Raw genomic sequence first — 12,624 nt, forward strand, 5'->3', positions numbered from 1 at the left:
TCCCATGAGGTAGTGGGATCCAGAGTGCAGGATTTTCTTCCTATTTTTTCCTTTTCTGATTCATCATTAAGACCTTGCCACTCAAAATGTGATTCAGCTTGAGGGGCAAGTTGTTAGCATTTTGTACAGCTGGCAGCAAACTCCTCATTAATGTCAATGCTGCCACATTTCAAGGAGAGCTTAAGAGTGTCTTTGGAATGTTTTCTTTGCCCTCCTGGAACTTTGGCCAGTTTATAGTTGAGAAAACAGGACCTGCTGCGGGAGATGCTATTCAGCCATCCGGACACAGTGTGTAGATTTGCCTGAATGCTTGTGGAGCTTGCTTCAAGAAAGACATTGGTGTTTCTTCGACAGTCCTCCCATTGAATTCGGAGGATGCGGCAGAGGCATTTCTGATGGGATTTCTCTACTGCTCTTATGTGTCACTGATACACAGTCCAGGTCTCACTGCAGTGCAGGAGTGTGGCGACGATAACTGCTGTGTACATTCAGAGTTTTGTTGGCTTGCGGAGGTCTTTGTTGTCAAACTCTCATTGCCATAGTTGTGGAAGATTGAGCTGGCACAGCTGACCTGGTGTAGGATCTCCTCATCAATGATGGCCTTTCGAGACAGGCCAAGGTATAGGAAGTGCTCAATATATTCCAGAGTCTCTCCTTCAACATATATGGGAGGTGGAATATTTGGCTGACCAGGTGTGGTTTGATATGAGTTTTGTTTTGGCAACATTCAAGGATGGGCTGAATTTCTTGTATGTAGAATTGAAGAGATCAAGAGTAGCTTGCAGGTATTGTGCAGAGTAGGCAATGACACTGCTGCCATCCGTACACTGTAGATCATGTATTTCTATGGTGGTCAGCTTAGTTTTGGAACAGAGGTGACTGAAGTTAAAGAATTTTCCATCCAGGTGGTACTTAATACTGAAGGCAATTGATCTTTGATGAGGTAAATAGACACTGTCAGGTAGATTGTAGATATATGGGGGCTACCACACAGCCTTACTTGACCCCGGTCTGGATTTTGAAGGCGCCTGTTTCAGATCTTCCACTTAAAGACAGCTGCAGTCATATCATCATGAAGCAACTGCAGGATTGTGATGGAGTTTCTTGGGCATCTAAATCTTTGGAGCACAGTCGACGGAGATGAACAAGTGGCCAAAATTAGAAGAATGCAGACGTATTGGAGGGGTGTGGAGCTGAGGGAGGCTACCAAGATAGGGAGGAGCAAGATAATGGAGAGATTTGAATGAAAGAATGAAAATTTAAATTTGAAGTACTGCTGGACCAGGAACAAATACTTGGATAAATAGTTAGAACTAAACAGGAAAAAAACACATTGCGGGAGGGGTTCCTCACCTCACTAATAGAAAGAATGGAGAAAAGCAGAATTTTTATTTTTAAAAGCTGAGAGACTAATATGCAGAGGAATTTGGGTGTCCTTGTACACAAAGTACAGAAAGCTAACATGCCAGAACAGCATGCAATTAGGAAGGTAAATGGTATGTTAGCCTTTATTGCAAAGGGGTTGGAGTACAAGAGGAATAGAGTCTTGCTGCATTTATATTGGGTTTTAGTGCGACCACACCTGAAGAACTGTGTGTAATTTTGGTCTCCTTACCCAAGGAAGGCTATACTTGTCTTAGAGGAGTTGTATTGGGGAGATGATGGCATAGTGGTAATGTCCCTGGGCTATTAATCCAGAGGTCCCACCTAATGTGCTGGGGCCAGGAATTCAAACCCCACCAAGTGTAATGAGGCAGATTTGATAAGGGAGCTTAAGGTGAAGGAACCCTTAGGAGGAAGTGACCATAATATGATAGAATTTACCCTGCAATTTGAGAGGTAAAAGCTGGAATCAGATGTAATGGTATTACAGTTGAATAAAGGCAACTACAGAGGCATGAGGGAGGAGCTGGCCAGAATTGACTGGGAGATGAGCCTAGCAGGAAAGACAGTGGAACAGCAATGGCAGGAGTTTCTGGGAGTAATTTGGGAGACACAGCAAAAATTCATCCCTAGGAAGAAGAAGCATACTAAAGGGAGGATGAGGCAACCATGGCTGACAAGGGAAGTCAGGGACAGCATAAAAGCTAAAGAGAAAGCATACAATGCAGCAAAGAGCAGTGGGAAGCCTACAGAGGACAACTAAAAAAGAAATAAGGAGGGAGAAGATTAAATATGAGGGTAAACTAGCCAGTAATATAAAAGAAGATTGCAAGAGTTTTTTTAGATATGTAATGGGTAAGAGAGAGGCAAAAGTGGACATTGGGCCGCTGGAAAATGACGCTGGAGAAGTAGTAGTGGGGAACAAAGAAATGGCGGAGGAACTGAATAGGTACTTTGCGTCAGTCTTCACGGTGGAAGACACGAGTAACATCCCCAAAGTTCAAGAGAGTCGGGGGGTAGAGGTGAGTATGGTGGCCATTACCAAGGAGAAGGTGCTATGAAAACTGAAAGGTCTGAAAGTGGATAAATCACCTGGACCAGATGGGTTACACCCCAGAGTTCTGAAGGAGATAGCTGAAGAGATAGTGGAGGCGTTAGTGGTGATCTTTCAGGAATCACTCGAGACAGGGACGGTCCCAGAAGACTGGAAAAATACTAATGTAACCCCCCTGTTTAAGAAGGGAGTGAGGCAAAAGACGGGAAATTACAGGCCGATTAGCCTGACCTCGGTTGTTGGTAAGATTTTAGAGTCCATTATTAAGGATGAGATTTCAGAATACTTGGAAGTGCATGGTAAAATAGGGCAAAGTCAGCATGGTTTCATCAAGGGGAAGTCATGCCTGACAAATCTGTTAGAATTCTTTGAGGAGGTAACGAGCAGGTTAGACAAAGGAGAGCCAATGGATGTTATCTACTTGGACTTCCAGAAGGCTTTTGACAAGGTGCCGCACAGGAGGCTGCTCAGTAAGATAAGAACCCATGATGTTAGAGGCAAGGTACTAGCATGGATAGAAGATTGGCTGTCTGGCAGGAGGCAGAGAGTGGGGATAAGGGGGTCCTTCTCAGGATGGCGACCGGTGACTAGTGGAGTTCCGCAGGGGCCACAACTTTTCACTTTATACATTAATGATCTAGATGAAGGAACTGAGGGCATCCTGGCTAAGTTTGCATATGTTACAAAGATAGGTGGAGGGACAGATAGTATTGATGAGGTGGGGAGGCTGCAGAAGGATTTGGACAGGTTAGGAGAATGGGCAAAGAAGTGGCAGATGGAATACAACGTGGGGAAGTGTGAGGTCATGCACTTTGGTAGGAAGAATAGAGGCATAGACTATTTTCTAAATGGGGAGAGAATTCAGAAATCTGGAGTGCAAAGGGACTTGGGAGTCCTAGTCCAGGATTCTTTTAAGGTTAACTTGCAGGTTGACGCGGTAGTTAGGAAGGCAAATGCAATGTTGGCATTTATTTCGAGAGGACTAGAATATAAAAGCAGGGATGTGCTGCTGAGGCTTCATAAGGCTCTGGTCAGACCACATTTAGAATATTGTGAGCAATTTTGGGCCCCGTATCTCAGGAAGGATGTTCTGGCCCTGGAGAGGGTCCAGAGGAGGTTCACGAGAACGATTCCAGGAATGAAAGGCTTAACATATGAGGAACGTTTGAGAACTCTGGGTCTATACTCGATGGAGTTTAGAAGGATGAGGGGGGATCTGATTGAAACTTACAGAATACTGAAAGGCCTGGATAGAGTGGACATGGGGAAGATGTTTCCATTAGTAGGAGAGACTAGGACCCGAGGACACAGACTCAGAGTAAAGGGAAGACCTTTTAGAACAGAGATGAGGAGAAACTTCTTTAGCCAGAGAGTGGTGAATCTATGGAATTCATTGCCACAGAAAGCTGTGGAGGCCAGGTCATTGAGTGTATTTAAGACCGAGATAGATAGGTTCTTGATTGGTAAGGGGATCAAAGGTTACGGAGAGAAGGCGGGAGAATGAGGTTGAGAAACTTATCAGCCATGATTGAAAGGCAGAGCAGACTCGATGGGCCGATTGGCCTAATTTCTGCTCCTATGTCTTATGGTCTAAGTTAGTCTCAGTAATAGTGACCATGAAACTATCATTAATTGTTGTAAATTTAGGGAAGGAAATCTGCTGTCCTTACCTGGTCTGGCGTATGTGTGATTCCAGACCCACAGCCATGTGGTTGACTCTTAAATGCCTTCTGCAATGGCCACTCAATTCAAGGGCAATTAGGGGTGGGCAAAAATTGCTGGCCCACATCCCATGAAAGAATAAAGCAAAGGTTCACTAGACTGATTTCTAGGCTGAGACGGTTGTCCTCTCTGGAGATATTGAGTCGTATTCAATTTAGAAGAATGAAAAGGAATGATCTCATTGCACTGAGTTCTTAGAGGCTTTGATGGGTTATTTGCCATGGATGGATGCCTACAACTAGGGGCCATGGTCTCAGGATAGGGGTTGGTCATTTAGGACTGAGATGAAGAGGGTTATACTCAGAGGGTTGTGAATCTATAGAATTCTCTACCCCAGAGAGCTTTGAGTGCTCACTTTTTGAATATATTAAAAGCTGAGATCAATAAATCTTTGGACAATAATGGATGGGGAAGTGGGGTTCAGGTGGATCAGTGATATTGAATGGTGGAGAAGACAAGAGGGACTGAATGGCCTTCTCCTGCTCCTATTGTTTATGATCTTATGAAAGGCTTATCAATTTGTTGGGGTATCTCTCCACACTTTCTCCAAATTTTCACCCCACCCTTTCCTCCTCCCTGAAGGGTGATGGCCCATATTGTGAGCACATGACAGGTTCTGGTGGTGACCCTCTGGTCGCTGTCCATGTGTCCATTCTCCACTGGTGAAGTTAGAGAGAGAATTTCAGTGGGATATCCCATTAGGATGACACTGGAGGGAGGGAGGGAGGAAGATATGATTGCTGAGGCCACGCTTGTCCTCACCTGGTACCTTCTCCAGTGGGTGGTGGGGCGGCAGGGTAAATGAACAGCAGCTTATTCCATGCTGAATTTGGTTTCAAAGCCAGATGGCGACAGGGGGTAGTGGTGGTGGTGGTGGGGGGGGGGTTATTGAGGGGAGGGTGGGTAAATGCTCACTAACACAGCTGGAGTGGTCTGGTACAGCAAGAAGACTGGAGCTGGTGGGGGGGGCGGTGGGTGCAGGAGCGGTACAGGTCGCCACGCCCTTGATTGTGATAGACAAGCGGGGTAACCAATAAGAGGGAGGAGGAGGGCGATGGAAGTGTCCAATTGGTGGGAGGCCGCTGGGGAGTCCCGCCCAGGAGTTGTAACCATTTAAAATGGACCAAAGCTTGGGCGATATGCAGTGGGGACAGTGTAACAATGTAATCAGGGGAGAATCAAAGTTTACAGCGTGTGGCTCCCGGTCTGTTATTTTAATTTAACAGCACAAACACAGGAAGTTAGCATTTATTTTATTATTTTTTTCTTCGTTGAAGGAGGAAAACAAAGAGAGTGAGCTTTGTGTTGGGGCGGGGGAGGGCAGGAGAGACAGGCGGATGATCTTTGATCTGCAGACGGGACGCTCCTGAGAGAGAGAGAGAGAGAGAGATGACAGCAAAGGGCCTGAGTGCCGAGGACGACGACCCTCTGGCGGCAGGGCCACGGCAGCAGGAGCCGCAGGAGGAGGAGGAGGGAGAGGAGGGAGAGGGAGAGCCTGGCAGCTCCAACCCGACCACCCAGCCGCTCGCCAACTACAAGGAGCCGCTCAACGGGGAGGCGAGTGTGGCTGCGGAGGAGTCCAGGCTGCAGGTGAGGGTAGGGGATGGTGGCCACCCATCTGACAACCCCGGCAGCGCCTCCAGCCCCCAGCCTGTGCCCCCCGAGGGGGGCTGGGGCTGGGTGGTGATGTTCGCCTCCATGTGGTGTAACGGCTCGGTGTTTGGCATCCAGAACGCTTTCGGGCTCCTCTACCTTTCCCTGCTGGAGAACTTCGGCGACCCAGGCGACAAGCATCTGCGCTTTAAGACAGGTAAGCAAAGGCTGCAAGCAGATGGTGCATTGAAGGCTGAGCTGCACTCACAGCTAGGCCTATTCCAAGCTTCCAATAATGTCCGCCCCCCTCCCCAGCCAAGTGACTTTATGCTGTTGCAACTTGAAACTTTTAAACTGATTCACAAATGTAGTAAAATGGCCAGGAGTATGTTTCTGATTTCCTGCCAGTCTTTCTCCCTGCCTTCCTTTTCAATTCCCTGCCGGGTTACATTCCCACTGCTGGTCCATCTTTTGAATGAGGTGTTAATCCGAGGCCCCGTCTCTTGCTTCAGGTGGACGTAGAGGATGCCACGGAGTTCGCTATGTTGAAGAGCAGGGGAGTTATCCCTGGTGTCCTGCCCAAAGTTAGTCCCTCCAGTCAACATCACAAGAAAAAAAAAGTGTTTCTGGTTATTATCACGTTGCTGTTTGTGGGAGCTTGCTGTGTCCAAATTGGCTGCCTCGTTTCCTACATTACAACAGTGACCACACTTCGAAAATACTTACTTAATTGTCTGCAAAGTCCTTTAGAAGGTCCTGTGCATCTTGAACGATGCTACATAAATGCATTTATTTTATTTTATTTTGCATCCTTTGGTGCATTGCCCAAGTGGCTAGCAGGTGAATGTTAAGGATGTTTTACATAAGCTGGACAGCAGGCAAGCAAGTGGTATCATAATTTGCTGCCATTAGTACACCATGTTACTGGATGTTGATTGGGAGCGCCAACCCTGCCTGATTCCCTACTGCTTAGGGTAAAAATTACAATCCAACTTGTCCAGTAAACAAAGGAACAGGAGTAAGCCATTCAGTTCCTTAACTCTCTCTCTTATTCCATTCAATTTGATATGTACCTTAATTCCATTTACCTGCCTTCTTTCTAAATCCTTTCCTAACAGAAACTTATTGACAATCAATCTTGAAATTTTCAATTCACCCAGCATGCACAGCCTTTTTGGATAAGTTTCCCCTACCCTTTGTTTGGGAAGAAGTGTTCTTGATTTCACTCCTAATAGCTTAGCTCTAATTTTAACATGAATTTTAAACTAATTTTAAACCTCCTTGCTCTGGATCCCCCTCTTTCCCACCCCCACCCCCCCTCCTGCAATCAGAGGAAATAATTTCTCTGTATCTACCTACTGAATCCCTTTATCATTTTAAAGACCTTGACTAAATCACCCATTAAAACTCGACTCAAGGGATTAGCAGCCATGATTTTGAAGTGCTTAACATGTTAACATTATCTTGCTTCTCCCGATATATATTAATGATCTAGACCGTGACGTACAGGGCACAATTTCAAAATTTGTGGATGATACGAAACTTGAAGCATTGTGATCTGTGAGGAGGGTAGTGTAGAACTTCGAAAGGACATAAAGTTGGTGGAGTGGGTGGACAGGTGGCAGGTGAAGTTCAATGTGGAGAAATGTGAAGTGACTAATTTTTGGTAGGAAGAATATGGAGAGACAATATAAAATAAAGGGTACAACTCTAATGGGGGTCCAGGAACAGAAGCATCTGCGTGTATATGTGTATAACTCATTGAAGGTGGCAGGTCAGGTTAGTGAAGCACACGGTATTCTAGGGTTTGTTAATTGGGGCATAGAGTACAAGAGCAAGGAGGTTTTGTTGAACTTGTATAAGACACTAATTCAGCCTCAGCTGGAGTTTTGCGTCCAGTTCTGGGTACCACCCTTTAAGAAGGATGAGAAGGCGTTGGAGAGAGTGCAGAAATGATTCACAAGAATGGTTCCAGGGATCAGGAACGTCAGTTATGAAGATAGATTGGAGAAGTTGGCATTGTTTTCCTTGGAGAAGAGAAGCTGAGAGGAGATTTGATTGAGTGACAGAGTGGATGGGGGAGAAACTGTTCCCACTTGTGAATGGATTGAGACACTGATTTTAAACTAATTGGCCAAAGAAGCAAAAGCGACATGAGGAAAAAGTTTTTAATGCAGCGAGTAGTTAAGGTCTGGAATGCACTGCATGACAGTGCGGTGAAGACATATTCAATTGAAGCATTCAAAGGGCGTTGAACAGTTATCTGAAAAGGAAGAATGTGTAGGGTTATGGGGAGAAGGTGGGGTCCTGCCTTAAGTTGCATTAATATAATATCCTTAATGCCCCAGCTGAGCTCCGCTAACTCAGCCTCAACTGGGAATACAGTCTGGAACTTGCTAGGTCATGACTAGTCATGGCTTCATGACTAGCTGGACAAACTCAAATGAGCACCAGCAGTTTTGATTTTAATGCCTATTTTTAAAGTACACAATCCTTTTTAAGCTTGCAAGTAAATAGAATATGGCCAGGGTTATTTAGATGCAGTGATGGTAATCATGTCAATACAGATAGATCAAACCTATTGCCTGCCATTGGCATTCTTAAAATCCCAAAATCTTACAGAAGAGAAGGAGGCCATTTGGCTCCATTTTTCCTGTGCCAGCTCTTTGAAGGAGCTATCAATTAGTCACAATACCCTGTTCGTCCCACATAACTGCAATTTTTGCTTTTCAAGTATTTATCCAATTCCTTTTTGAAAAGTATTGAATCTGCTTCCACCATCTGCTTCGGGGAGTGCAATCTTAACTACTGACTGTATATTTAAAAACAGAAGTCTTATCTCTCCTCTGGTGCTATTGCCAATTACCTTAAATCTGTGTCCTCTGGCTACCAGCCCTCCTATCAGCTGAAACTGTTTCTCTTTATTCACTCAATCAAAACCCTTTTGTAACTTTGAACACCTCTATTAGATCATAACAGTATTTGTCAATATTTTTTATGTACACAATCCTTTTTAAGAAACTTGCCTGAAAACAGGAGTATGGCCCCTGTTAACAGGGTAAAATATGAATCTCATAATTAATTTAACATCCATTGCCTTTGATAATCAGTGAATATGTAAACAACAAAAATTGTTTAATAACAGTTCGAATTTACACCCATGTGTCTTCTGTTATAGCCTAGTAACTATTGATGACCATGATATTTGTCCTCATTCGATGGAATGATCAGTTAAACCTAACCATTCTCATAAGCCTGTTCGATCTAAACATTCTGGAATTAAGTCTAATGATGACCATGAAACCATTGTCAATTGTTGTAAAAACCCATCTGGTTCACTAATGTCCTTTAGGGAAGGAAATCTGTCGTCCTTACCTGATCTGGCCTACATGTCACTCCAGACCCACAGCAATATGGTTGACTCTTAAGTGCCCTCTGAAATGGCCTAGCAAGCCACTCAGTTGTAACAAACTGCTACAAAGTCATAAAAAAATAATGAAACCACCTGGCATCGACCTAGGCACTGGAAATGACAATGGCAATCGCAGCCCTGTTGACCCTGCAAAGTCCTCCTTACTAACATCTGGGGGCTAGTACCAAAATTGGGAGAGCTGTCTCACAGACTAGTCAAGCAACAGCCTGACATAGTCATCCTCATGGAATCATATCTTACAGATAATGTCCCAGACTCCATCATCACCATCCCTGGGTATGTCCTGTTCCACCGGCAGGACAGGCCCAGCAAAGGTGGTGGCACAGTGGTTTACAGTCGGGAGGGAGTTGCCCTGGGAGTCCTGAACATCGACTCTGGACCCCATGAAGTCTCATGGCATCAGGTCAAACATGGGCAAGGAAACCTCCTGCTAATTACCATGTACTGTCCACCCTCAGCTGAAGAATCAGTGCTCCTCCATGTTGAATATCATTTGGGCGAAGCACTGAGGGTGGCAAGGGCGCAGAATGTACTCTGGGTGGGGGACTTCAATGTCCAACACCAAGGGTTGCTTGGTAGCACCACTACTGATCGAGCTGGCCAAATCCTAAATGACATAGCTGCGAAACTGGATCTGCGGCCAGTGGTGAGGGAACCAACAAGAGGGAAAAACATACTTGACTTCACCCTCACCAACCTGCCTGCCGCAGATGCATCTGTCCATGACAGTATCGGTAGGAGTGACCACTGCACAGTCATTGTGGAGACGAAGTCCCGTCTTCACATTGAGGATACCCTCCATCGTGTTGTGTGGCACTACCACCATGCTAAATGGGGTAGATTTCAAACAGATCTAGCAACTCAAGACGGGGCATCCATGAGGCGCTGTGGGCCGTCAGCAGTAGCAGAATTGTACTCGAACACAATCTGTAACCTCATGGCCCAGCATATACCCCACTCTATCATTAGCATCAAGCCAAGGGATCAACCTGGTTCAATGAAGAGTGCAGGAGGGCATGCTAGGAGCAGCACCAGACATATCTAAAAATGAGGTGTCAACCTGGTGAAGCTATAACACTTGTGTGCCAAACAGCATAAGCAGCAAGTGATAGACAGAGCAAAGCGATCCCACAACCAACGGATCAGATCTAAGCTCTGCAGTCCTGCCACATCCAGTCATGAATGGTGGTGGACAATTAAACAACTCACTGGAAGAGGAGGCTCCACAAATACCCTCATCCGCAATGATGGAGGAACCCTGCACAGCTAGTGCAAAAGATAAGGCTGAAGCATTTGCAACAAACTTAAGTCAGAAGCGCCGAATGGATGATCCATCTCGGCCTCCGGAGGTCCCCAGTATCACAGATGCCAGTCTTCAGCCAATTCGATTCACTCCACGTGATATCAAGAAACAGCTGAAGGCACTGGATACTGCAAAAGCTATGGGTCCTGACAATATTCCAGCAATAGTACTGAAGACTTCTGCCCCTAGCCAAGCTGTTCCAGTACAGCTACAACACTGGCATCTACCCGCTGTGTGGAAAATTGCCCTGGTATGTCTTACACACAAAAAACAGGACAGATACAACCTGGCCAATTACAGCCCCATCAGTCTACCCTCGATCATCAGTAAAGTAATGGAAGGGGTCATCAACAGTGCTATCAAGCAGCGCTTGCTTAGTAATAACCTGCCCACTGATACCCAGTTTGGGGTCCGCCAGGGCCACTCAGCTCCTGCTCTCATTACAGCCTTGGTTCAAACATGGACAAAAGAGCTGAACTCCCAAGGTGAGGTGAGAGTGACTGCCCTCGACATCAAGGCAGCATTTGACCGAGTGTGGCATCAAGGAGCCCTAGCAAAACTGAAGTCAATGGGAATTAGGGGGAAAACTCTCCGATGGTTGGAGGCATACCTAGCACAAAGGAAGCTGGTTGTGTTTGTTGGAGGTCCGTCATCTCAGCTGCAGGGCATCACTGCAGGGGTTCCTCAGGGTAGTATCCTAGGCCCAACCATCTTCAGCTGCTTCATCAATGACCTTTCTTCCATAAGGTCAGAACTGATGATTGCACAACGTTCAGCACAATTGCGACTCCTCAGATACTGAAGCAGTCCATGTGCAAATGCAGCAAGACCTGGACAATATCCAGACTTGGGCTGACCAGTGGCAAGTAACATTTGTGCCACACAAGTGCTAGGCAATGTCCATCTCCATCAAGAGAGAATCCAACCATCGCCCCTTGATGTTCAATGGCATTACCATCACTGAATCCCCTACTATCAACATCCTGGGGGTTACCAATAACCAGAACCTGAACAGGACTAGCCATATAAATACTGTGGCTACAAGAGCAGGTCAAAGGTTATGAATCATGTGACGAATAACTCACTTCCTAATTCCCCAAAACCTGTTCACCATCTACAAGGCACAAGTCAGGAGTGTGATGGAATACTCCCCACTTGCCTGGATGAGTGCAGCTCCCACAACACAAGAAGCTGGACACCGTCCAGGACAAAGCAGCCTGCTTGACTGGCACCCCATCCACAAACATTCACTCCCTCCACCACCGACACACAGTAGCAGCAGTGTGTACCATCTACAAGATGCAGTGCAGGAATTCACAAAGGCTCCTTTGATAGCACCTCCCAAACCCACTACCACCTAGAAGGACAATGGCAGCAGATAGATGGGAACATCACCACCTGGAGGTTCCCCTCCAAGTCGCTCACTATCCTAACTTGGAAATATATCGCCATTCTTTTACTGTCGCTGGAACTCCCTAACAACTCTGTGGGTGTACCTACACCACATGGACTGCAGCAGTTCAAGAAGGCAGCTCACCACAATCTTCTCATTGGCAACTAGGGATGTGCAATAAATGCTGGCCCAGCCAGTGAAGCTCACATTCCGTGAATGAGTTTTTAAAAAAAAAAGCCTGCTTAGGCACTTGCGACAGACATCTCCAGTAACAAGTATGTGATCCTTGTGCTTTTACTTATTGTCATGCAGGTAGCATTTTCTAACCATTAGTGCTATTCCTGTGCCTTGTATCACAATTGGTGCCTTGACATGAACCTGCTGTTTTTAATCTGTAAAGAAAGGCGTTCCTGCAGTCTTTGTGATACACTTTTAGAAAACAGGAACTCTAGTGCGACTCAACAACAGCATGTTTCCGGCCTAAAGTAAACATCTGAGTGAGGAAACCCGCACCGTCAGCTTGTGGTGTTGTACAGTTTAAAAAGCCCAGTGGTGCAGAAATGTTGCCAAAGTAATCGAGGCCGGGTGCCTCACCTTCTCTTCCACAGCGGTCATCGTATTGCGTCGAGAGTACAAACAATGGCTTATCAGTTATTGGGATGTCAACTCCCCTCACTAGTTTGCTACATCACCTGTAAAGTAAATTGATTGCCACAAATATAAATGTCTTGCCAAGCTGGCTG

General features: G+C 45.8%; 1 protein-coding gene across 1 annotated transcript in view; it reads left to right on the forward strand.

Annotated features, from left to right (window-relative positions):
• Positions 1–5,265: 5,265 nt before the first annotated feature.
• The window catches only part of slc16a10 (solute carrier family 16 member 10), a 130,955-nt gene continuing 123,596 nt past the window's right edge, over positions 5,266–12,624 (forward strand). Inside the window, exon 1 of the mRNA XM_078542608.1 lies at positions 5,266–5,969. Coding sequence (XP_078398734.1) covers positions 5,549–5,969 — 421 coding nt within the window. The 5' untranslated portion in view covers positions 5,266–5,548. The remainder of the gene's footprint in view (positions 5,970–12,624) is intronic.

Source organism: Cetorhinus maximus, chromosome 5 (genome assembly GCF_964194155.1).
Source record: "Cetorhinus maximus chromosome 5, sCetMax3.hap1.1, whole genome shotgun sequence".
Taxonomy (NCBI): domain Eukaryota; kingdom Metazoa; phylum Chordata; class Chondrichthyes; order Lamniformes; family Cetorhinidae; genus Cetorhinus; species Cetorhinus maximus.